Here is a 22,890-nt window from a genome sequence, read left to right as displayed (position 1 = left end):
CAGGGGAGAGGGGGGGGGGAGTAGTGGAAAAGGAGAGAGATAAAAAGTGTAGGTGTGATGGTGGAATGATGGCTGTGTAGTGCTGGAGGGAACAGAAAAGGGGCTGGAGGGCTGGATGGGTGAGGACAGTGACTAATGAAGGTTGAGACCAGGAGGGTTACGGGAACATAGGAAAGGAAAAGTTCCCATCTGCACAATTAAGAAAAGCTGGTGTTGGTGGGAAGAATGGATATGGTACAGGCTGTGAAGCAGTCATTGAAATGAAGTATACCATGTTTGGCAGTGTGTTCAGCAACAGGGTGGTCCACTTGTTTCTTGCCTACAATTTGCCAGTGGCCATTCATGAGGACAGACAGCTTGTGGGTTGTCATGCCTGCATAGAATGCAGCACAGTGGTTGCAGCTTAGCTTGTAGATCACATGAATGGTTTCACAGGTCGCCCTGCCCTTGATGGGATAGGTGATGTTAGTGACCGGATTGGAGCACGTGGTGGTGGGAGGATGTATGGGACAGGTATTGCATCTATGTATATTACATGGGTATGAGCCATGACATAAGGGACTGGGAGCAGGGCTTGTGTAGTGATGGGCGAGTATATTGTGTAGGTTTGGTGGACGATGGAATACCACTGTGGGAGGGGTGGGAAGGATAGTGGGCAGGATATTTCTCATTTCGGGGCATGACAAGAGGTAATCAAAAACCTGGAAGAGAATGTAAGCAGTTGCTCCAGTCCTGGGTGGTACTGAGTTACGAGAGGAATGCGTCTCTGTGGCTGGACGGTGGAACTTTATGATGTGGTGTGAGACTGGAAAGATAAGACGTGGGAGATTTGTTTTTGTATAAGGTTGGGAGTATAGTTATAGTCAGTGAAGGCTTCAGTCAGACCCTCAGTTTATTTTGAGAGGTACTGCAGATACAATGACTACGGGTGGCTAGGATGTGCAGAAGGGGCTTCCTGGTATGGAAGGGGTAGCAGCTGTCAGAGTGGAGGTATTGCTGGTGGATAGTAGGTTGATATGGATGGAGGTACTGATGTAGTCATCTGTGGGGTGGAGGTGAACATCTAGGAAGGTGGCTTGTTGGGTTGAGTAGGACCAGGTGAAGCAAGTGGGAACGAAGTTGTTGAGGTTCTGGAGGAATGTGGATAAGGTGTCCTCACTTTCGATCCAGATAGAAAAGATGTCATCAGTGAATCTGAACCAGGTGAGGTGTTTAGGATTCTGGGTTTCTAGCAAGGATTCTTCTAGATGGCCCATGAATAGGTTGGCGTAGGATGGTGCCCTGGTGGGTGCCCATAGCCATACCCAGGATTTATTTGTAGGTAATGCCTTGAAAGGAGAAGTAATTGTAGTGAGGATGTAGTTGGTCATGGCAACTAGGAAGGAGGTTGTAGGTTTGGAATCTGTCGGCATTGGGAAAGTTAATGTTCAGTAATGGTAAGGCCATGGCCATTAGGAATGTTAGTAAACAGGGAAGTTGTGTCAATAATGATGAGCAGGGCACTGTGTGGTAAAGGCACAGGAATTGTGGAGAGTCAGTGGAGGAAATGGTTGGTATCTTTTTCATAGAAGGGTAGGTTCCGAATAATAGGTTGAAGGTGTTGGTCTACAAGAGCAGAGATTCTCTTAGTGGGGGCACAGTAACTGGCCACAGTGGGGCATCCTGGGTGATAGGTTTATGGACTTTGGGAAGCATGAAGAAGGAAGGAGTGCGAGGAGTGGTAGGGGTGAGCAGAGAGATGGACTCTGGGTGAGGTTCTGGGATGGGCCAATGGATTTGAGTAGTGACTGGAGATCCTGCTGGATTACTGGTATGGGGTCACTGTGGCAAGGTTTGTAAGTGGAAGTATCTGGCAGCTTGCGGAGTCCCTCCACCAGGTAATCCTTGTGGTTTAAAATGACAGTGGTGGAACCTTTGTCCGCAGGAAGGACTATAAGGTTGGGATCAGTTTTTAGATGGTGGATTGCAGTTCTTTCTGCAGACATAGTGTAGTTTGCATGTTGAGGGATTTGGGGAATGATGGTGAGGCAAGGTTCGAGGTTAAGAAATTCTGAAAAGTTAACAGAGAGTGGTCTGGGGGCAGTGGGGGTGGATCACTGTTGAATGGAGGAGTGAACTGAGTTCCAGCCTGGATTTTCCATCATTTGATCTTCAGAAAACTTCAGCCACAAGGCTTATAAAGTTTTTTCCCTCTTGTACTTTTCTTCAGCGTAACACTATAAAAGCAGAAATTTTGATGAAAAGTGGCATAGGCGAGTGAGTTTTTATACCCCAAATTATTCTTATTCCTAACAATTCACCATTTTACTTTAAATGTGTACAGTTCCTGGTGAGCTTATGTTATACCATAAACTAAGCACAAGGCCAAACACTGCATATTTTGGGTGTGGAACTTAGTGTCAGTTGGTTTTCCTACTGCCATCTCTCCTGTGTTAGTGAACCAACCAAGATCTTTGTTCATGTCTTAAATCATACAACTTCAAACATTGTACTAACAAGCTTTATAAGTAAAAAATAAACTACACGTGTACGAAGTGTCAGGCACAGCTTTAAATATATACCTGTGTAATGCCAGGTTTCTCAGCTGGTGAGTTAATAATTTCATAACAGGTTCTTGGGAGTCTTCCATAAAGGAGATATTTTTTAATGAAAATAACAGTTTATGTCAAAATTATAAATTTAGTTGTGGTTTACACACACACAAGGTTAATCGTTAATCTTATTGTAGCCACAAGTAGTTCTGTTGTTTTGCTTTTTCTTCCTGTGCTTCAATTATATGACAAGTGATTACATTTATTCCTACCGATATGATTGTTGCTCAATAGGGTACATGATCCTTTCACAAAATTTTTATTTTACTTTCATATCATACATGAAACTAGTGTTAGTAAGAAATATTACAGGGTTTCATCAAGCAAAGAGGTCATTCTCTTTTATGGACAGATTAAATAATAATTATGTGTAGGATTTAGACAATCAAAATCTGATTGTTAAAGGCTGAAAAAATACTGAAATGTACCTTTGTTTTGTAATTCACAGGGCTATATTTGTTCATGGATTTGCAGTTGATGGAAATGGTCGAAAAATGTCAAAGTCATTGGGAAATGTTGTAGATCCAGTTGACATTACTGAAGGCAGCAAACACATACCAGCTTATGGGACTGATGTTCTCAGGTATAAGATCATATCAACTGAAACAATGAATCAAAACTAAAAATTAAGTGCAGCACATGCCTTATGATCTGTGGCGGGATTTTGAAGATTACTGTAGTTTGATAAGTGATGGTGCCAATATTGGAAATACGAAGAGTGTTCAAGAATTATTCCAACAATTTTTTTCTGAAAGCAGGTTGGTTTTATTCAGGAGGATTCCAGTACACAGTATTATTCCCCACTCTTTTGGGTACAAAACTCTTGTTCTTGACATAATCTCCATTCAGTGCACACTATCTTACTGCAAAGGGCTGTATGGCCACATGTTATTACTCTACTGGTTGAGGTCAAAGCCAGTGTCATATTTCATGAGTTACGTTCCTAAAATCCATGTACTGCTTCTTGCAGCCTCTACTGGGCCAAACAGATGGAAGTCAGAAGGTACAAGATCTGGGCTGTAGGATGGATGAGTAAGAACATTAGAATGAAGTATTGTGAGCTCCTCTCAAGTGCACAGATTGTGTGAGGTCATGCATTGTCATGTAGAAGGAAAAGTTTGTTTGCATTTTTGTGAGAACAAACACACTGAAGTCATTATTTCAATTTCCTAATGGTAGCAAAATACACTTCAGAGTTGATTGTTGCACAGTGAGGGAGGACCTCTAACAGAATAACCCTTCCGAGTCCCAGAAGACTGCTACAATGACTTTATCATCTAAGGGTGCGACCTTGAACTGTTTCTTTGGAGGAGAGGTGGTGTGATACCACTTCATGGATTGCTATTTTATTTCCAGTTCGAAGTGATGAACTCATGTTTTAAAACCGGCCATGATGTTCGACAAAAAATTGTTATGATCGTCCTCATAATGTGCAAGCAATTCTGCACAAATGGTCCTTTGTTTTTCTTTATGGTCGTCTGTTAGGCGGCCAGGAACTCAGCGGGCACACACCTTTGAACAACTCAACAGGCGGATGAGCGTTTCAGCACTACCAACAGAGACATCTAGTTGAGCAGTGAGGTGTTTGGTTGTGATCTGTTGATCACTTCGAACAAATCCGTCCACACGCAGCTGTGTACAGCTGGACGACGAATGGGAGATCGGGCAGAGTTGCGTGAAATTGTTGTGATGATAAGATACCTCACCCAAAGACTCACCATGCTTTTGTTTGCTGCAGGAGGTCATAGCAGTTATTCTGCAAGCGTTTATGAATGTCTGTGATGCTCTGTTTTTCTGCCAATAGAAACTAAGTGACAGCTCTTTGCTTGGAATGCACCTGTGTTACAGATGCCATTTTGGAGGCTACTTTTAGTGCCACCACCAATCAGAACTTAATGAAACCATAGGGGCTAAATGGGAATATTCCACCCTATCCTACAACAAATTCCACATTTTTTCAACTGAAATTGTCCAAGAAAAGAACGTGTTACAATACTTATTGAACACCCCTTATACAGTTCAGTTATCAGTGTAAAAAGATGCACAAACAGCCTATAATTTTTCAGGCGGTGTATGGAGAAAAACTATAAAAATGTTCTAGCTATGTTGAACTTACTGCTATTATTGTCATTTGTGTAGATGTATTATGAGCAGACCATTAGTGCATCAACTTTAAACCCATCGGAATAGTCCGTGGGATAAGGGTCATTGTTTAAACTGATTACACACATGTTATGAAATGTTATGGCGTAATATGAATAATGTAGAATTAATGAAATGTTATGGCGTAATATGAATAATGTAGAATTAAAGGTAACAACTTACAGAATAGTGGAGCATTAATTCGAATCAATGCTTCAACTATCCAGTGATTTGTTACCTTTACTCCTAAATTATCTGTAGTACACATGTCATATTTAGAGCTTTCTGTTGGAATTCAATTTCTGTTGTGATCCACTGTTCATACCACAAAATGATATTCTTCTCATTGCAACAGTGATGATGCACTTAATAATACATTAACAGTTAAATGAGACCTCAAATAATTTTGGAGGGTTAGGAAATGTTGTTTCATACATTGGGAATTAAAAATGGGAAAGGTCTTCGGAGGGAACAATGCTACAATTGCTGGTGAATAATGATCTTATTTCAGATCGATTGCACAATGTATAACAATATAAGGTGGTTGGGAAGTCAGCAGTCATATTTGTATCATGCTGCTAATGAATTTCAGTTGTGTACCTAAATATCATACAGTACGTGGAAATTATTGCTAGTACCTTGCCTGCTTTAAGTTTTAGTATTATGATATGATCGCTCACAGCTTATGTATGAGAAGGTAACACTTTTGCACCACAAATTGTATTCATTTTGTGTTTTGGATTCTACAAATTGAATGAATTTCTTGGATTTAGAGCAATTGTAAGTAACTGACTGTGTCTTCCAAAATTAAAGATTTCAGAAATTTTAGTGCTCTGGTAATGGCTTTCTATTTGAAATGCAGTTTAATTATTTTATTGCGGAGATGCTGAGCCACAATTATTCTTACATTCCATCCTGGATTTTCGATTGTTTGAATTAATCACTTTGTAATACCACCTGTCTTGAGGAAGTGTCTTGTCATTCCCTTATGATTTGTCCTGTATTAGGAAAATTGTGATTTTCTTTTGAAAACATTCCTGAGTTTACAATAATTAATTGTCACCCACTTCTACACAAACCCATGTACATCAGAGATATTTGTTATCTGAGTGTGTTTATGAAGGAACAGAACACATGCCTCCAATCAGTTTCTTAACAACTGAAGTGCACATTCCTTTTTAGGCACCAGTAGCAGTTTCTTTTCTTACAAAAATGTTTGTGTGTAATGTTTCACAGATGGCATATTGCACAGTGTGAATATCTAGAAGGAGAGTACTCTTATGTGAAGGATTTTGCCTTCCATAAAAAAACATTCTGAATGAGCCTCGTATCCAGCAATTTGGTACCAGTTGAAGGAATGTGTTTAAACTCTAAAAATTGATCAATTGGTCAGTATTAGTAATATGTGATACATTTTACAGTCTTATTTCACTTACTCATCATATTGATTTTATGTTGTGCAATAATTACATCTTTTTCCCCAAATACTGTACTTTCAATTACAGGTGGTGGGTTGCTTCACATGGTACGCATCATGGTAACATAAGTATAAGCAACAGTTTGTTAGACAGCTCTGCAGATTCTATCCAAAAAATACGCCTTGTGCTGCGCTTTATCCTTGGGTCCATAAACGATTTCCAGAATAAGAGTGACAATGATGCTCTACATTTATACAACTTGGACAAGTACTTACTCAATCTGCTCTTTGGTTTGGAAAAAGAGGTACTTGTTCCCAACTAAATTTTTTATTACGGAAGTTGAACTTTTGACTTAAGGTCTGTTTATTCTGATACATACAAGGATCATCATGTTTTAGGTTGTGGCAATGTATGACACTTATCAGTTCAACCATGTTTGTAAACTCATGACAAACTTTGTCACCAATGATCTATCAGCACTATACTGTCATCTGATAAAAGACAGGTGAGTGGTGAAGTCCTTTTCTTTATTGTTTATTTTTATCTCAAACTAATGGTAGAGGCAATAATACAAATAATTTTCAGACTTTATTGTGAATCGCCTAACTCTCCTAAGAGAAGAGCTTGTCAGTTGGTGCTGAGCCATATACTGGAAGGTGTTACACATATGATTGCCCCAGTTTTACCATTTCTTGCAGAGGAAGTTTATCTCCACCATCCCTATTTTGTGGGTGAGTTCAATGCCTAACTTTTTGTTTGTTTTCTTCTTCTTGTATTACGTGATGCAGCATGTTGTTCAGTAATTTCTTCTTCTTGTATTTTTAGATGCAGGTTGGTGTTCAGTAGAGGCCATGGATTAGCATTATTTCTATGGAGAGAAATTTCTCCGTGGGACAGTGAATTATTTACTTGAACTTTATCTTTGTTTGTTCTGCATGTTTGATGTAACTGATTGTTCATTCCCTCCCCCTTTCTTTTTTTTTTTTTTAATGTAACATGCGCTTCACAAGAAACTTGCTTGAAATAGATTAGTTGCAACTAAATTAGAATGTGTGTAAGAACAAATGGCAATAATTGTATGTTCACAGTTCACAGTATTCAGTCATTCAGTTAGCTAAGGTGAACTAAAGTGGAGCGTTTCCACAAACTGCATGAATATGGGTGTAATAAATGTCATAAAATTATGTTACGAAAAGGATAGGTTGCTACCACCACATATAGAAGAGATGGAGTCACACACACACACACACACACACACACACACACACACACACACACACACACACTCACACAGGACCACTGTCTCTGGCCTAGCCGTGTGTGTGTGTGTGTGTGTGTGTGTGTGTGTGTGAGAGAGACTTTTTTTGTCAGAAAGCTTAAACATTCAGCAGTCTTTTTCATTCTGCCTGTGTGCGACTTAATGCCACCTCTATGTGGTGAGATGCTGTCTGTCCTTTATAATATTGTTATGATTCCAACATGGACTTGCATTGTTTCATAAAATTATGTGGTAGTTTTGAAGTAATGTTGATAGATTTTCATTTGTTCTCTAATTAAAAATGCGCTTCAGTTACAATATGGTATTAAAATGTATAACTAAGGCAGAAATAGCACCTAATATTAAAAGGTGAAATAGAATGTCAAAAGACATAAGGAACACAAAAAATGCTTGTAGAAAGTAATCTCTTATGACCTGGCACACAGAAAATCCAGGTTTATATACTACAGTTTCATATCATCCTACTTTGTCCTCCTCCTCCACTTCCTCTTCCTCTTCCACCTCCTCCTCTGCCCCCTACGAACTCCACCCTCTCTTCCTATTCCACCACCACTACCGGCACCACTTAGATCCAAAGAACTTCAACCACAATCTTCAGTAGAGGTGATTCTGCAGTTTGCACAGTGGACTGGTATGTGGGAGGATGGCAATTCAAATCCCCATCCAATCACCTGGATTTAAGCTTTTTATTGTTTTCCAAAATCATTTATTGCAAATGCCATGTTGGTTCGTTTGAAATAGGCATGGCCAAATTCATTTCCGATCTGAAATTGTGCTCTGCCTCTAATGATCATGTTATAGAAAGGATGTTAAACCATGATATTCCTGTCTTCCTTCTTTCATCATCATATCCTCAATTGAGGAGTATTCTTTACAAGACTTTCTCTGGACTCCCAACCTATGATATTTTGGTTTGTCTATGTGCCACTTCTGCCCCTAGAACTGTGCACCCTGAAGCTAAATGTTTTTAATGGCCCAGATTTCTGACATGCATGTTGCTCCTGTGCATCTCTCCTTATACTGATCTACCTCATTAAATATAGAACTGTATGCACAAGCTGACTATCAACCCTGTTAAAACTGCTGACCAGCATTATATGTGCACATGAAGCCAAATAGTTTAATGGGCATTGTAAAATCATTGACAGGGATAAAGCAGATAATATAACTGCAGAGCAAGCTTCTGTACATAACTCAGTTGATTTCAACAGCTGCTTTAATACTAGTTTCAAGTCCACCTTTGTGCTAATTCCAAGTCTCCAGCACAAGTCCTCCTGTATAGTAATATGTCTCTTGCTTACCTCCCATGGGCAAAACAACCCTTCTCGTTTGAACCTCTGCTAGTCTCTGTCATCCTGCTACTTTGTCTTCTCTTCACTCACCTAACTGTGTTCTTCCATTCATCTAGTTTCCATTCTTTTTCCTTGCTTGCCTTAGACTTTCCTTTTTTGGAATCTTTAATCAATCAGTAAAAACAGAAACCTTATAGGATCACTTTGCTGTCCATCTGTCTTCCTGTATGTCCAACTATTAAGAATTTTTTTCTCATCAGTAGGCAGACTTAGAAGTTCAAATTTATGTCACTCACTATGGTCTACAATCCCTTGATTGTGTAAGAAATGCAAGTTTCTAAGTCACTGTAACCAAGAGATACAGTCATTGTGTATACTCGCAAACTCGCAAAACCTATAGGATACTTCCCGTTGATCTAGAATCATGAAATTGGGCAAGCAACAAGGTTTCACAATAAAAGTAAAGGAAAAATTCCCAAAATAGTTAATTTGTTATTATATCACATGAAAAAAATGTTTTTTGTCATTTTTTAGCTGACTGACTGTCTGCCTTTCCAAATGTTGTTGTTGTGGTCTTCAGCGCAGAGACTGGTTTGGTGCATCTCTCCATGCTACTCTATCCTGTGCAAGCTCTTCATTACCAAGTAACTACTGCACCCTACATCCTTCTGAATCTGCTTAGTGTATTCATCTCTTGGTCTCCCTCTACGATTTCTACCCTCCGCGCTGCCCTCCAATACTAAATTGGTGATCCCTTGATGCCTCAGAACATGCCCTACCAACCGATCCTTCCTTCTCATCAAGTTGTGCCACAAATTCCTTTTCTCCCCAATTCTATTCAGTACCTCCTCATTAGTTACATGATCTACCCATCTAATCTTAACATTCATATGTAGCATCACATTTCAAAAGCTTCTTTTCTCTTGTCTAAGCTATTTATTGACCACGTATCACACCAATACATGTCTACACTCCATACAAATACTTAGAGAGAAGACTTCCTGACGCTTAAATTTATACTCGATGTTAACAAATTTCTCTTCTTCAGAAATGCTTTTCTTGCCATTGCCAGTCTACATTTTATGTCCTCCCTACTTCTACCATCATCATTTATTTTGCTCCCCAAATAGCAAAACTCGTCTATTACTGTAAGTGTCTCATTTCCTAATCTAATAGCCTCCAGCATCACCTGATTCAGTTAGACTACATTCCATTATCCTCATTTTGCATTTGTTGATGTTCATCTTATATTCTCCTTTCAAGACACTGTCCATTCTGCTCAATTGCTCTTCCAGGTCCTTTGCTGTCTCTGACAGAATTACAATGCCATCGGCGAACCTCAAAGTTTTTATTTCTTCTCCATGAATTTTATTTCCTACTCCGAATTTTTCTTTTGTTTCCTTTACTTCTTGCTCGATATATAGAGTGAATAACATTGGGGATAGCCTAAAACCCTGTCTCACTCCCTTCCCAACCACTGCTTCCCTTCATATCCCTCGACTCTTATAACTGCCATCTGCCTTCTGTACAAATTGTAAATAGCCTTTCACTCCCAGTATTTTACCCCTGCCACCTTTAGAATTTGAAAGAGAGTATTCCAGTCAACATTGTGAAAAGCTTTCTCTAAGTCTACAAATGCTAGAAACATAGTTTTGCCTTTTCCTAATCTATCTTCTAAGATAAATCATAGGATCAGTATTGCCTCACATGTTCCAACATTTCTATTTAGTCCAAACTGCTCTTCCCCGATGTCGGCTTCTACCCTTTTTCCATTCGTCTGTAAAGAATTCATGTCAGTATTTTGCAGCCATGACTTATTAAACTGATAGGTTGGTAATTTTCACACAAGTCAACACCTGCTTTCTTTGGGATTGGAACTATTATATTCTTCTCTGCTCAGCAGACGGTAGAGTTTTGTCAGCGCTGGCTCCCCCAAGGCTATCAGTAATACTAATAGAATGTTGTCTATGCATGGGGCCTTGTTTCAGCTTACATCTCCTATTTCATCTTCACCTATGTCCTCTTCCATTTCCATAATATTGCCCTGAAGTACATCGCCCTTGTATAGATCCTCTATATACTCCTTCTGTCTTTCTGCTTTCCCTTCTTTGCTTAGAACTGGTTTTCCATCTGAGCTCTTGATATTCATACAAGTGGTTCTCTTTTCTTCAAGGGGACTTTAATTTTCCTGTAGGCAGTATGTATCTTACTTGTAGTGATATATCCTTCTACATCCTTACATCTCCTATTTCATCTTCACCCATGTCCTCTTCCATTTCCATAATATTGCTCTGAAGTACATCGCCCTTGTATAGACTTCCAGTTGATCTCATTTTTGAGACATTTGTATTCCCTTTCACCTGCTTCATTTACTGCATTTTCTCCTTTCATCAATTAAATTCAATATCTCTTCTGTTACCCAATGATTTCTACTAGCCCTCGTCTTTTTACCTGCTTGATCCTCCACTGCCTTCACTGTTTAATCTCTCAAATCTGTCCATTCTTCTTTTACTGTATTTCATTCCCCTGTTCTTGTCAATCATTCCCTAATGCTCTCTCTGAAACACTCTAAAACCTCTGGTTATTTCAGTTTGTCCAGGTCCCATCTCCTTAAATTTCCACCTTTTTGGAAGTTTCTTCAGTTTAATCTACAATTCATAACCAATACAATTTAAAATGTGGTTCCTAAATCTGTCTTACCATTATATAATATATCTGAAACCCTCCAGTGTCTCCAGGCCTCTTCCACGTATACAACCTTCCTTCATGAGTCTTAAACCAAGTGTTAGCTGTCATTAAGTTACACTCTGTGCAAAATCCTACAAGGCGGCTTCCTCTTTGATTCCCTACCCCCATTCCATATTCATCTACTACTTTTCCTTCTCTTTCTTTTCCTACCATCGAATTACAGTTCCCCATGATTATTAAATTTTCTTTTCCCTACACTATCTGAATAATTTCTTTTATCTCATCATACATCTCTTCAATCTTTTCATCCTCTGCTGTTAAAAACCCTTTTTAAGGGACAGATAGAAGTATTATATTGAAATTGATGGCACATAACAGGGTCGAAGATCCCTTGGCGATACAAAGAAATTGAATCTTTTAAGTCATTGCAAGCAAAAGATATGGCCATTTATGTCACGTTTCTTGATACTTGCAAACTCACTCATCAAAACCTATGTCACGTAATAAGATCTAAGATCCACTGTTGGTTTAAAAAATTGGAACTTCTAAGTCACAACAGACACCACACATTTATATAATTGATAAGCCTGCCTGGAGAATGGATCCATTTTCTTCAGTGCAAATGCATGAAAGATGTCCAACCTCCTGTGGGGATCTGAGTAGCAAATAGGAGTATAATGGACAGGGACTGTGGATAGATGCTGCTCGGTGGGAGTGTGAATTGGCCGCAAAGCTTACTGAGGTAGTCCGTGCAGTTGCAATAACACTGTGTCCCGGATGGCGCAGTGGGTACCGCACGTGCCTAGTAAACAGGAGATCCCGGATTAAAATCCCAGTCCAATACACATTTCTGTTTCATGTTTCGCTACAGCTGACAGCAGTTATTCCCCTTCCATTCTCACTCATCATACCTGTAAGGTAATTTTTGTTGATTTAGAATCATTAAATTTGGAGGAAGCAGGGTTTCACAATACAAATAAAGGAAAAAAAGTCATAAAATTTTTAACCTGTAATTACATCACATGAAATGTATGCCGGCGCTTTCCCGCTTGGTAAGTCTTGGAATCTTTGTTTTGAAATGTATATTTATTTTGTCATTTTTCATCTGACTTCAAACGTAAAATATTCTCAAAAGTCTTGGTATTTCCAGAACTGATATCTTGTTAATAACAATGTTGATAACAGGCAAAAGTCCTCAAGATTCTCAGTGTCCAGAATGGATGAACTGCCTGTATACATAATTAAGTTTTTGCAGAAGTCTCAGAGTGCAAGTCCTGCTCGCACCTGGACGATATTTTTTTTTCTATGCCTTTGCTTCTTTATCATCATTTATCTTCAATTATTCATTTATCTTCAGTCAGTTTATGAGGTTGCTTGTGTAATTAAACCTCCTCCTCCACTGTGCCTGTCAGCCCCTCCTTCTCCCTTTTCTATGCAACCTTTCAGGAACTTCCTCTACCTTTCATTCCTGCCCTTCCAGTTTTCAGATCTCAGACTTCAGCTCATGCTAGTTTCACTGTAAATCAGATCATGTGTTCATTTCTGCAATTATGGAGACAGCAGATGTCAGATGCATAAATAAGCAGTAATTTCCACCTTTTTTAGCATCTATACCCCGCCCCCATGAACCATGGACCTTGCCGTTGGTGGGGAGGCTTGCGTGCCTCAACGATACAGATAGCCGTACCGTAGGTGCAACCACAACGGAGGGGTATCTGTTGAGAGGCCAGACAAACGTGTGGTTCCTGAAGAGGGGCAGCAGCCTTTTCAGTAGTTGCAGGGGCAACAGTCTGGGTGATTGATTGATCTGGCCTTGTAACACTAACCAAAATGGCCTTGCTGTTTGGTACTGAAAGCAAGGGGAAAATACAGCCGTAATTTTTCTCGAGGGCATGCAGCTTTACTGTATGGTTAAATGATGATGGCGTCCTCTTGGGTAAAATATTCCGGAAGTAAAATAGTCTCTCATTCGATCTCCGGGCGGGGACTACTCAGGAGGACGTCGTTATCAGGAGAAAGAAAACTGGCGTTCTATGGATCGGAGCGTGGAATGTCAGATCCCTTAATCGGGCAGGTAGGTTAGAAAATTTAAAAAGGGAAATGGATAGGTTAAATTAGATATAGTGGGAATTAGTGAAGTACGGTGGCAGGAGGAACAAGACTTTTGGTCAAGTGAATACAGGGTTATAAATACAAAATCAAATAGGGGTAATGCTGGAGTAGGTTTAATAATGAATAAAAAAAAAAGGAGTGCGGGTAAGCTACTAAAAACAGCATAGTGAACGCATTATTGTGCCAAGATAGACACAAAGCCCATGCCTACTACAGTAGTACAAGTTTATATGCCAACTACCTCTGCATATGACGAAGAAATTGATGAAATCTATGATGAGATGAAAGAAATTATTCAGGTAGTGAAGGGAGATGAAAATTTGGTAGTCATGGGTGACTGGAATTCGAGAGTAGGAAAAGGGAGAGAAGGAAACATAGTAGGTGAATATGGATTGGGGCTAAGAAATGAAAGAGGAAGCCACCTAGTAGAATTTTGCACAGAGCATACCTTAATCATAGCTAACACTTGGATCAAGAATCATGAAAGAAGGTTGTTTACATGGAAGAACTCTGGAGATGCTAAAAGGTATCAGATAGATTATATAATGGTAAGACAGAGATTTAGGAACCAGGTTTTAAATTGTAAGACATTGCCAGGGGCAGATGTAAACTCTGACCACAATCTATTGGTTATGAACTGTAGATTAAAACTGAAGAAACTGCAAAAAGGTGGATATTTAAGGAGATGGGATCTGGATAAACTGACTAAACCAGAGGTTGTACAGAGTTTCAGGGACAGCATAAGGGAACAATTGACAGGAATGAGGGAAAGAAATACAGTAGAAGAAGAATGGGTAACTTTGAGGGATGAAGTAGTGAAGGCAGCAGAGGAACAAGTAGGTAAAAAGACGAGGGCTAGTAGAAATCCTTGGGTAACAGAAGAAATATTGAATTTAATTGATGAAAGGAGTAAATATAAAAATGCAGTAAATGAAACAGGCAAAAAGGGATACAAACGTCTCAAAAATGATATCGACAGGAAGTGCAAAATGGCTAAGCAGGGATGGCTAGAGGACAAATGTAAGGATATAGAGGCTTATCTCACTAGGGATAAGATAGATACTGCCTACAGGAAAATTAAAGAGACCTTTGGAGAAAAGAGAACCACTTGCATGAATATCAAGAGCTTTGATGGGAAACCCAGTTCTCAGCAAAGAAGGGAAAGCAGAAAGACGGAAGGAGTATATAGAGGGTCTATACAAGGGCGATGTACTTGAGGACAATATTATGGAAATGGAAGAGGATGTAGATGAAGATGAAGTGGGAGATATGATACTGCGTGAAGAGTTTGACAGAGCACTGAAAAACCTGAGTCGGAAGAAGGCCCCACGGAGTAGACAACATTCCATTAGAACTACTGACAGCCTTGGGAGAGCCAGTCCTGACAAAACTCTACTATCTGGTGAGCAAGATGTATGAGACAGGCGAAATACCCTCAGTCTTTAAAAAGAATATATTAACTCCAATCCCAAAGGAAGCAGGTGTTGATAGATGTGAAAATTACAGAACTATCAGTTTAATAAGTCACAGCTGCAAAATACTAACGCGAATTCTTTACCGACGAATGGAAAAACTGATAGAAGCCGACCTCGGGGAAGATCAGTTGGAACACGTGAGGCAATACTGACCCTTCTACTTATCTTAGAAGAAAGATTAAGGAAAGGCAAAACTATGTTTCTAGCATTTGTAGACTTAGAGAAAGCTTTCGACAATGTTGATTGGAATACTATCTTTCAAATTCTGAAGGTGGCAGGGGTAAAATACAGGGAGAAAAAGGCTATTTACAAGTTGTACAGAAAGCAGATGGCAGTTCTAAGAGTCGAGGGGTATGGAAGGGAAGCAGTGGTTGGGAAGGGAGTGAATCAGGGTTGTAGCCTATCCCCGATGTTATTCAATCTGTATACTGAGCAAGCAATAAAGGAAACAAAAGAAAAGTTAGGAGTAGGTATCAAAATCCATGGGAAGAAATAAAAACTTTGAGGTTTTTCCAATGACATAAGATGAACATCAACAAAAGCAAAACAAGGATAATGGAATGTAGTCGAATGAAGTCGGGTGATACTGAAGCAATTATATTAGGAAATGAGACACTTAAAGTAGTAAAGGAGTTTTACTATTTGGGGAGCAAAATAAATTATGATGGTCGAAGTAGGGAGGATATAAAATGTAGACTGGCAATGGCAAGGAAAGGATTTCTGAAGAAGTAAAATTTGTTAACATCGAGTCTAGATTTAAATGTCAGGAAATTGTTTCTGAAAGTATTTGTATGGAGTGTAGCCATGTATGGAAGTGAAATGTGGATGACAAATAGCTTAGACAAAAAGAGAATAGAAGCTTTTGAAATTTGGTGATACAGAAGAATGCTGAGGAGTAGATGGGTAGATCACATAACTGATGAGGAGGTACTGAATAGAATTGGGGAGAAGAGGAGCATGTGGCACAACTTGACTAGAAGAAGGGATTGGTTGGTAGGACATGTTCTGAGACATTGAGGGATCACCAATTTAGTTTTGGAGGGCAGCGTGGAGGGTAAAAATTGTGGAAGGAGTCCAAGAGATGAATACACTAAGCAGATTCAGAAGGATGTAGGCTGCAGTAGGTACTGGGGGACGAAGAAGCTTGCACAGGATAGAGTAGCATGGAGAGCAGCATCAAACCAGTCTCAGGACTGAAGACCTCAACAACAACAATAATACCAATATCACTAATGTGTGCCACTGAGCTGATGTTCAGCCTTGTGTGTTGTTGAAATATATTTTCATCACCGGTATTTAGCCAGCTGTGGGAAGAGGTTGCTACTTGTTCTTTATTTTTCAGAAGATTCTGGGCAGTGTAAGGTTCACCATTCTATTCAATTTCACTGGTTTGCCTAGAATGAGTGCACTTTATCCAAAAAAGGTCAGAAGCACCATTTTTGAGAAAATTTGTTGGAATAGCTGGTCTGAAGCACTGTATACATGTGAATAGGAATACTCAGTATTTGTGTGGTTGGTAAGGGGGGGAGATGTCTAGCAGTTCCTTAATAACAGGTGTAGTCTAACTGCTTTTGTCTCATGTAGTTGTAGTTTTGAAATACTGAAGGGAGTTATGGGATAACTTTATCATGACTAATGGCAAATATATTTATATACTTTATGTGAGCTTCAAAATTTTCATCACCACATATCTTTCACAGTAGCTGTGTTTATTATGCAAGAGCTGTTGACTAGAACCAAGGTAGTTTATCTTGTATGCCTGCATATGGATGTAGGTGCTCAAGTATGAATAGCTTTTGATAACTGATGAGGATTATTTGGAAATAAAATGCTGTTTTGTTATTCAGTCAATTCATATCTTACTAAATTGGAATTATACAAAAAATGTTATAATTTTGAAACTATCTAGTACAACCACTTGTAACTATTGTAACCGAATAGATAAAGTTTTCGTGTGGTAAGACAAATACCAATACCAATATTCAACTACCAGATGAAGACTTCATGTGTATTTCTACTGCTAAACCACAGTCTCGGGTACAGACAATGCAGCTTACAAGAAAGAGAATGTTCTTGTAAAGTCTTCACACTTAGCACATTAGTTTTTATGACCCCAAACTTTGGTTGTTGAAATTGTTTCCCTGGTGAAACACTGCCACACAAAATCTGTTATTTCTCATGATATGTGGAGGCTAAGTTGTTGACCCTATTTACTTATTTTATCTTTTTTTTCCCCAAACCAGCTGAAAATATGATACAAAGTTGATATTTGGGTACTACAACATCCTATTTAAAATTAACAAAAACAACATGTCCATATATGAGGACCCAATGACACTTTTTATGGAGTGAATAGTGGCTCACTATGAATGCTCCACGTCTTACAATATGTGATTCAGACAAACTACTTTTGCATCCTTTGAACAATTAGTTCTTTGCACCATATGCGTATTTGGAAATTGGGTGAGTGGTGTTCATAGGAGATCAAATGTGTAATGAACAGGTGTTTTCTAAGTGCTTTTTTTACCTTGTTTTAAGAGTAATTTGTGCCAGTATAATGTATCAGCTATAAACCGAGGTCCTTTGTTATTGTTTCTCCACTTTCATGTATCACACTGTATTTTTTACACATATGGAAACACCATTTGCACACTCATGGTAAACTTAAAAAAAGGTAACAATTTATTGGTTGATGTATTTTAGACATAAGCTAACAAACACTTTTCTCTAATGATGAAATGAAACAAAAAGTCAGAACTCATACAGAATATTGAAAGGCAAAAGATTTTTTTTTTAAAAAAGAAAAAGAATTTTTTTTATAATGTTGTTTCATATGTACATTTGCTATCTGCAAGCCACCACATAGTGTGTGGTGGAGTACATAGAAAACTACTTAGGCCTACACAAAAATTTTGAGTGTTTAGAGGAGATAAAAAGAAACATTTTTTGAAAACAAATGTCACAGGTACATTGTTTTCTCATTAGGAGTCCTTGAAGTTTTGATGCTAGTCAGAGGCAGTTTTCCAGCTGCTGTGTGATGAATATTGTTGTAGAGATGGTGCTAACCGTCTATGGATTTCTTTTTGTGGGAGGGAGGTGAAGTGTTTGGTGCACAGGACACTGGTATACAGTCAGGAAGACCCTGTGGCCCATTTATCTGAAGTTGATCCATTATTTATTGCAACATCTGACTGTTTTGAGCATTTTAGACAATCATTAGCACACAGATGCAAGTTGTGCTCTACTATAGCTGGACATCATCTCTAAAACAATATTCATCAAATGACAGTTTGAGCACTTTTTCTGATGATCACTAGTATCAAAACCTTCATATACCCCTAGCAGGGAAATGAAACACCTACTACATTTTTATCACACAAAAATTTGTTTCTTTTTATCTAATCTAAACATTAAAATCTTGTATACATAGTTGTTTTACAATCTACATACTATACAGATGCACTGTGCGTAATATTATACTATGTGTTCTCAAATAACAACTGCCTTTTATTCATTAAATTTAATACAGTTTTCTTTTATTTTTGTTCACAACAGGTACAGGTGTTTTCCGATCTGGAGTTTGGAAGCCTCCAAAAGAGTGGGAGAAAGTTGACATTGACAATATAATGTCAACAGCATTGAAACTGCGTGACTTACTTCACAAAACCTCTGAAGAATCCAATACTTTGAAATTAAGTGTGAAAGTTTTGGCAGGAGATAAAACTTTGCAGATATTGAAGGTAATTTTTGAATTTGATTATATGACTCATAGCTGGAGATGCCTCATTTGTTTTAAGAATAGTTCTTGGTTATTAAACTAATGTAAAACAGATTTGAATGTACCTGCTGGATGAGAAGATGACTTTGGCAACATGTAGAAGGCACAGTTGCCGTTGATGTTTGTACTGTGATCTCTACTCCAGTCATGTGCATTGCATTTTCAGTTCTAGTGCCCTCCATTGCTTTCTTTTAAGTTGTTAATTAGCTTGTTCTTTTGTATGTCTTCTCTGTTAATTAAGATTTCGTCTGAAGCACTGAGCTCTGTAGTGGTCTTTGTCTTGAATAAGTTTACCAGTTTGTTATATCAAAGAAGCCATTAATTAGTAAGTGAGGTAGTTTTCTTTGAGCTGTTTTTGATATGGTCTTCTGTTGTGCCTTGGGTGTGATGTCTCAAGTTTTTCCAGCATGATTACATGATGGTGTGCTTTCGAGTGTTCAGCCAAGTTGTTGTTTCCATTTTATCCATAATGCTATTACAACTAATCTAGGCATCCTTTTCAGGTGGTGTAAGTTTTGTGGTATGTGTACTCCCAGTCCTGAAGATGATGACTGCATTGATCATCAAAACATTATGCATAAAGTAAAACTAGTAACATGGCCGAGCAACCAGAAGCACACCACTTTAAAGTCAATTATATTGAACAATGCGTAAGGATAGTTGCCAAATTATATAATACGCAAAACCAGGTTTCCATGCTGGTGGGTTGGGCTGATGTACGACATCTAAATTGAAATCACTTCACAAAACTGAAATCACTCCACAATCCCCACTCCTTCATACACCAGACAGCATCAGAACTTACTGTCTGAACAGCCTTCATAGTTTAACATTGAATTATATGCAGGATTAATTTGGTCTGTGATTTGGAATCCAAGTACAGAAAATAATATTTTAGTCAAATTTGTTAGCAATTACTGCAGAGGCTGTTAGAAGTAATGTTGCTCTTCAGAAGAAATTTTTCTAATTCTAATTAGCTGTTACAATAATTGTCCTGGCAGTGGAATCTTTCAGCCGTTGTAGCGGCAGAGTCCCGTTATGCCAGTAAACCTCCTAATTAAAGATAACCAGAGCTGGTGTCAATTTAGTATTTGACATTTCCCTTGTTTATGCATAATGACAGCATTAGTTTTGTTGGCATCTTGACCTGTAGTTGGTGATCAGTTGAATACTTTACATATGGACCATCTGTTGTTGTGTCACAGATTTGCTGAGGTACACAGTTTGCCAGGTTCACAAGTTTGTTGCAAGTGAAACAATTAATTTTGTGTTATAATGTGGACAACAAAACAGTCTGGATAGAATTTACAAGAAACAGTTTACGTGGGAAGCAATGTGGGGACGGAGTGTTCACTTGTTATTGGTGTTTGAACTGACAGAATGTCAACCATCACTCCAGTATGATGAAAGTGATTGACACAATGGATAGGGGGAGGGGAGGGAGGGAGTAGCAGGAACTGCTTTTTCTGCTTACAGTTGTCAACGTTGGGGGAGAGCAACTTTTTGTTTACACTCCATCTGCTCTACAGGCTCATTGTTTAACTGTGCACTTTTACTTTACTCATCTATTGACAGGAAGGAGGAGTCAACTGACATCTATATTATATGCATATAAACTGGATTCTGATGAGGATGATGAGTACTGTCACCCTGTGAGAGACATATGTGACACTTTCTAATGTTACTACCTTCTGAGGAAATACAATATCAAAACACTGAGAATAACTGTACATTTTTCCTGTTAGATGTTTGTGTATTTGACATACTTTTTATGGGAGAGGTATATGTCCTTTGCTTCGGGAGTCATATGCTTGTATGAATGTGAGAATTGTACTTCTGTTAGGTTTTGACATGTGATAGCTGTGAAGATAATTTGTTGATTTATGCAGGAAAAATTCTAGCTTTTGTTGCTTTAAAGTAAAGGGACAGACTTGTTGATTTAATCTCATTGCACTTAATTTGCAGTTGTTCCAGGAAGAAGGTCGAAGTGATTTTTCCGAGTTGACAGAACTACTGCAGGTATCAGCTGTGGAACTGGTCAAGTCTAATAAACAGCTATTAGATAATGAGTTTGAAATTGTATGTGAAACATCAGAATTCCAGCTGTGTCCAAGGTGCCGACGTTATACCTCTAAAGAAAAAGATGTGCTGTGCTCCCGCTGTGAGAAAATAGTAGCAAAACAACCCCTAAAACAAGTTTTTTGCAGCTAACAGTGTATTTATTTGTATTTTAATCAGTCTCATGAATAATACACTGTCTTTTTGTGTTCAGTGTGTTATGTAAGCATTTGTGTATTCTCAATTTTCTCTTGGAAGAGTTATTCTTTTCTGTAATTTGCTGTTATTCTTTGAAAAAAAAAAAAAAAAAAAAAAATCCAAAGGTGCAATGGTTGATCTGTGATTGCCCATAGAATTTTGCCTGGTAGGTAATGTGACTATCACCTGCCATAATTCAGTGTGTAGCTGTAGAGATACATTCCCTTAATGGTTTGGATTCCATCCTAAACTGCAAGTCCTCATTTGATGAACTGGGTGGGGCAGTTCTCAGATGGAAGGAGGACATGTAAGTGGAGAAAGACAAGAGTATACCACCTGCAGTGATGTTTTAGTGTCAAAGAATGGCAGCATACAATCTTAGATTAATTGTGTGTTGGGAGATTATGACTCACTAGTGGCTAGATGTAGCTTGTATCTCATGCCCCTTGAGCAGTGTGCAAGTGCAAAATTCACACCATAGCACAAGCATGAACTTGCTGCCCTCTTAGTTGCTTGTAGTGTGCTGTGTGATCTATATTGTGTGTACAGTGGATGCTAATTCATCAACTACTATCACGTAATGTTTGTGTTTCCCATGTGCCGAGTGGAATATGGACTCCACAGGGGTTATAGAGATATTTTAAAAAAGCACGTTCTTTGAAAGAAAAGAAATTGTGTCAAATAAAACAAAGAATGAAAGAGAGGGTATGCAGTTTGTGTAACAAAGGATTCAGTCAGGTGTCAGCTCTTCGGCAGCATGAAATTCAGATCTATGCCAGAGATTCATTTTGTGACTGTAGAATTCCTATTGGCCACAGTATTGGTGTCTTTTCTGCTTTGTGAAAAGTGAACATTAGTGGACATTTTAAAATTATTCATAATATTCAATCAGTGTGTTAGGAAATATAATTTCAGTCAACGACCTATATGAACAACATAGACTGGCTATGGCACCTCCATCTTCGAAGCAACTTGAAAACTGAGTCGCCATGTCTTGTAACATCAAGGGGTGCAGCCTACTGCTGGCCTAGTCGATGTAGGAAATCCTCTGAGTTCCGGATGTGATGTGCACATTTGCCCACATGTGGTGTCAACATCTTCTTCAGGTATTTCGCAGTAGGGTAAGTTGCTGCACCAATATTGCTGACAATAGGTCGCAGTGGAACCCCATCCTTGTGAATCTTGGGGAGCTTCTTGATGACTTGTTCAGGCAGGCCTGTCTCCTTCAACAGAGCCCTGGTCTTTTTGTCCACTTTCTCTGTAGGGTCGCTGGCTATTGACCTGTATGCAGGATCCTCCAGAAGTTGTTGCACCTTTCTGTCATATTCTGTTTTTTGTAGGATGACTGTGGAGTTCCCCTTGTCTGCAGGCAACACCACAATGCTGTCATCCTCCCGGAGTCGCCTCAGTGCCACCCTTTCATCACCTGAAATGTTGGATTTGGGTGGCTTGGTCTTGGTGAGTGCCCTGCAGGTTTCTCTTCGGATCTCTTTGGCCACACTAGAAGGAAGCGTGATGGCTACTTGCTCAACTGCACTGACAAAGGCTGTGACAGGAACGTTTCTAGGGGTCACTGCGAAATTGAGGCCCTTGCTAAGTACTTTTAAGGTGGTCTCATCGAGCTTCTTGTCAGTTAGATTGACCACTGTGCGTGTGTCCAAGAAGCTGCGTCCCAAAGCGCCAACACCCCCTAGACTTTACGGACTCCCCAAGATTCACAAGGATGGGGTTCCACTGCGACCTATTGTCAGCAATATTGGTGCAGCAACTTACCCTACTGCGAAATACCTGAAGAAGATGTTGACACCACATGTGGGTAAATGTGCACATCACATCCGGAACTCAGAGGATTTCCTACA

At 39.0% G+C, this 22,890-nt stretch overlaps 1 protein-coding gene across 2 annotated transcripts in view; it reads left to right on the top strand.

Annotated features, from left to right (window-relative positions):
- Nucleotides 1-22,077, top strand: part of LOC126266865 (isoleucine--tRNA ligase, mitochondrial) — a 105,146-nt gene extending 83,069 nt beyond the window's left edge. For both annotated transcript variants that reach the window (XM_049971487.1, XM_049971486.1), the window contains exons 12-17: nt 3,040-3,174; nt 6,239-6,455; nt 6,550-6,656; nt 6,737-6,882; nt 18,553-18,737; nt 20,741-22,077. In XM_049971487.1, the coding sequence (XP_049827444.1) occupies nt 3,040-3,174; nt 6,239-6,455; nt 6,550-6,656; nt 6,737-6,882; nt 18,553-18,737; nt 20,741-20,986 (1,036 nt within the window). In that variant the 3' untranslated portion in view covers nt 20,987-22,077. The remainder of the gene's footprint in view (nt 1-3,039; nt 3,175-6,238; nt 6,456-6,549; nt 6,657-6,736; nt 6,883-18,552; nt 18,738-20,740) is intronic.
- The last annotated feature ends 813 nt before the right edge of the window (nt 22,078-22,890 follow it).

Source organism: Schistocerca gregaria, chromosome 4 (assembly GCF_023897955.1).
Source record: "Schistocerca gregaria isolate iqSchGreg1 chromosome 4, iqSchGreg1.2, whole genome shotgun sequence".
Taxonomy (NCBI): Eukaryota; Metazoa; Arthropoda; class Insecta; order Orthoptera; family Acrididae; genus Schistocerca; species Schistocerca gregaria.
Note: the sequence above shows the minus strand (reverse complement) of the source record. Positions and strands in the feature narration are given on the sequence as shown.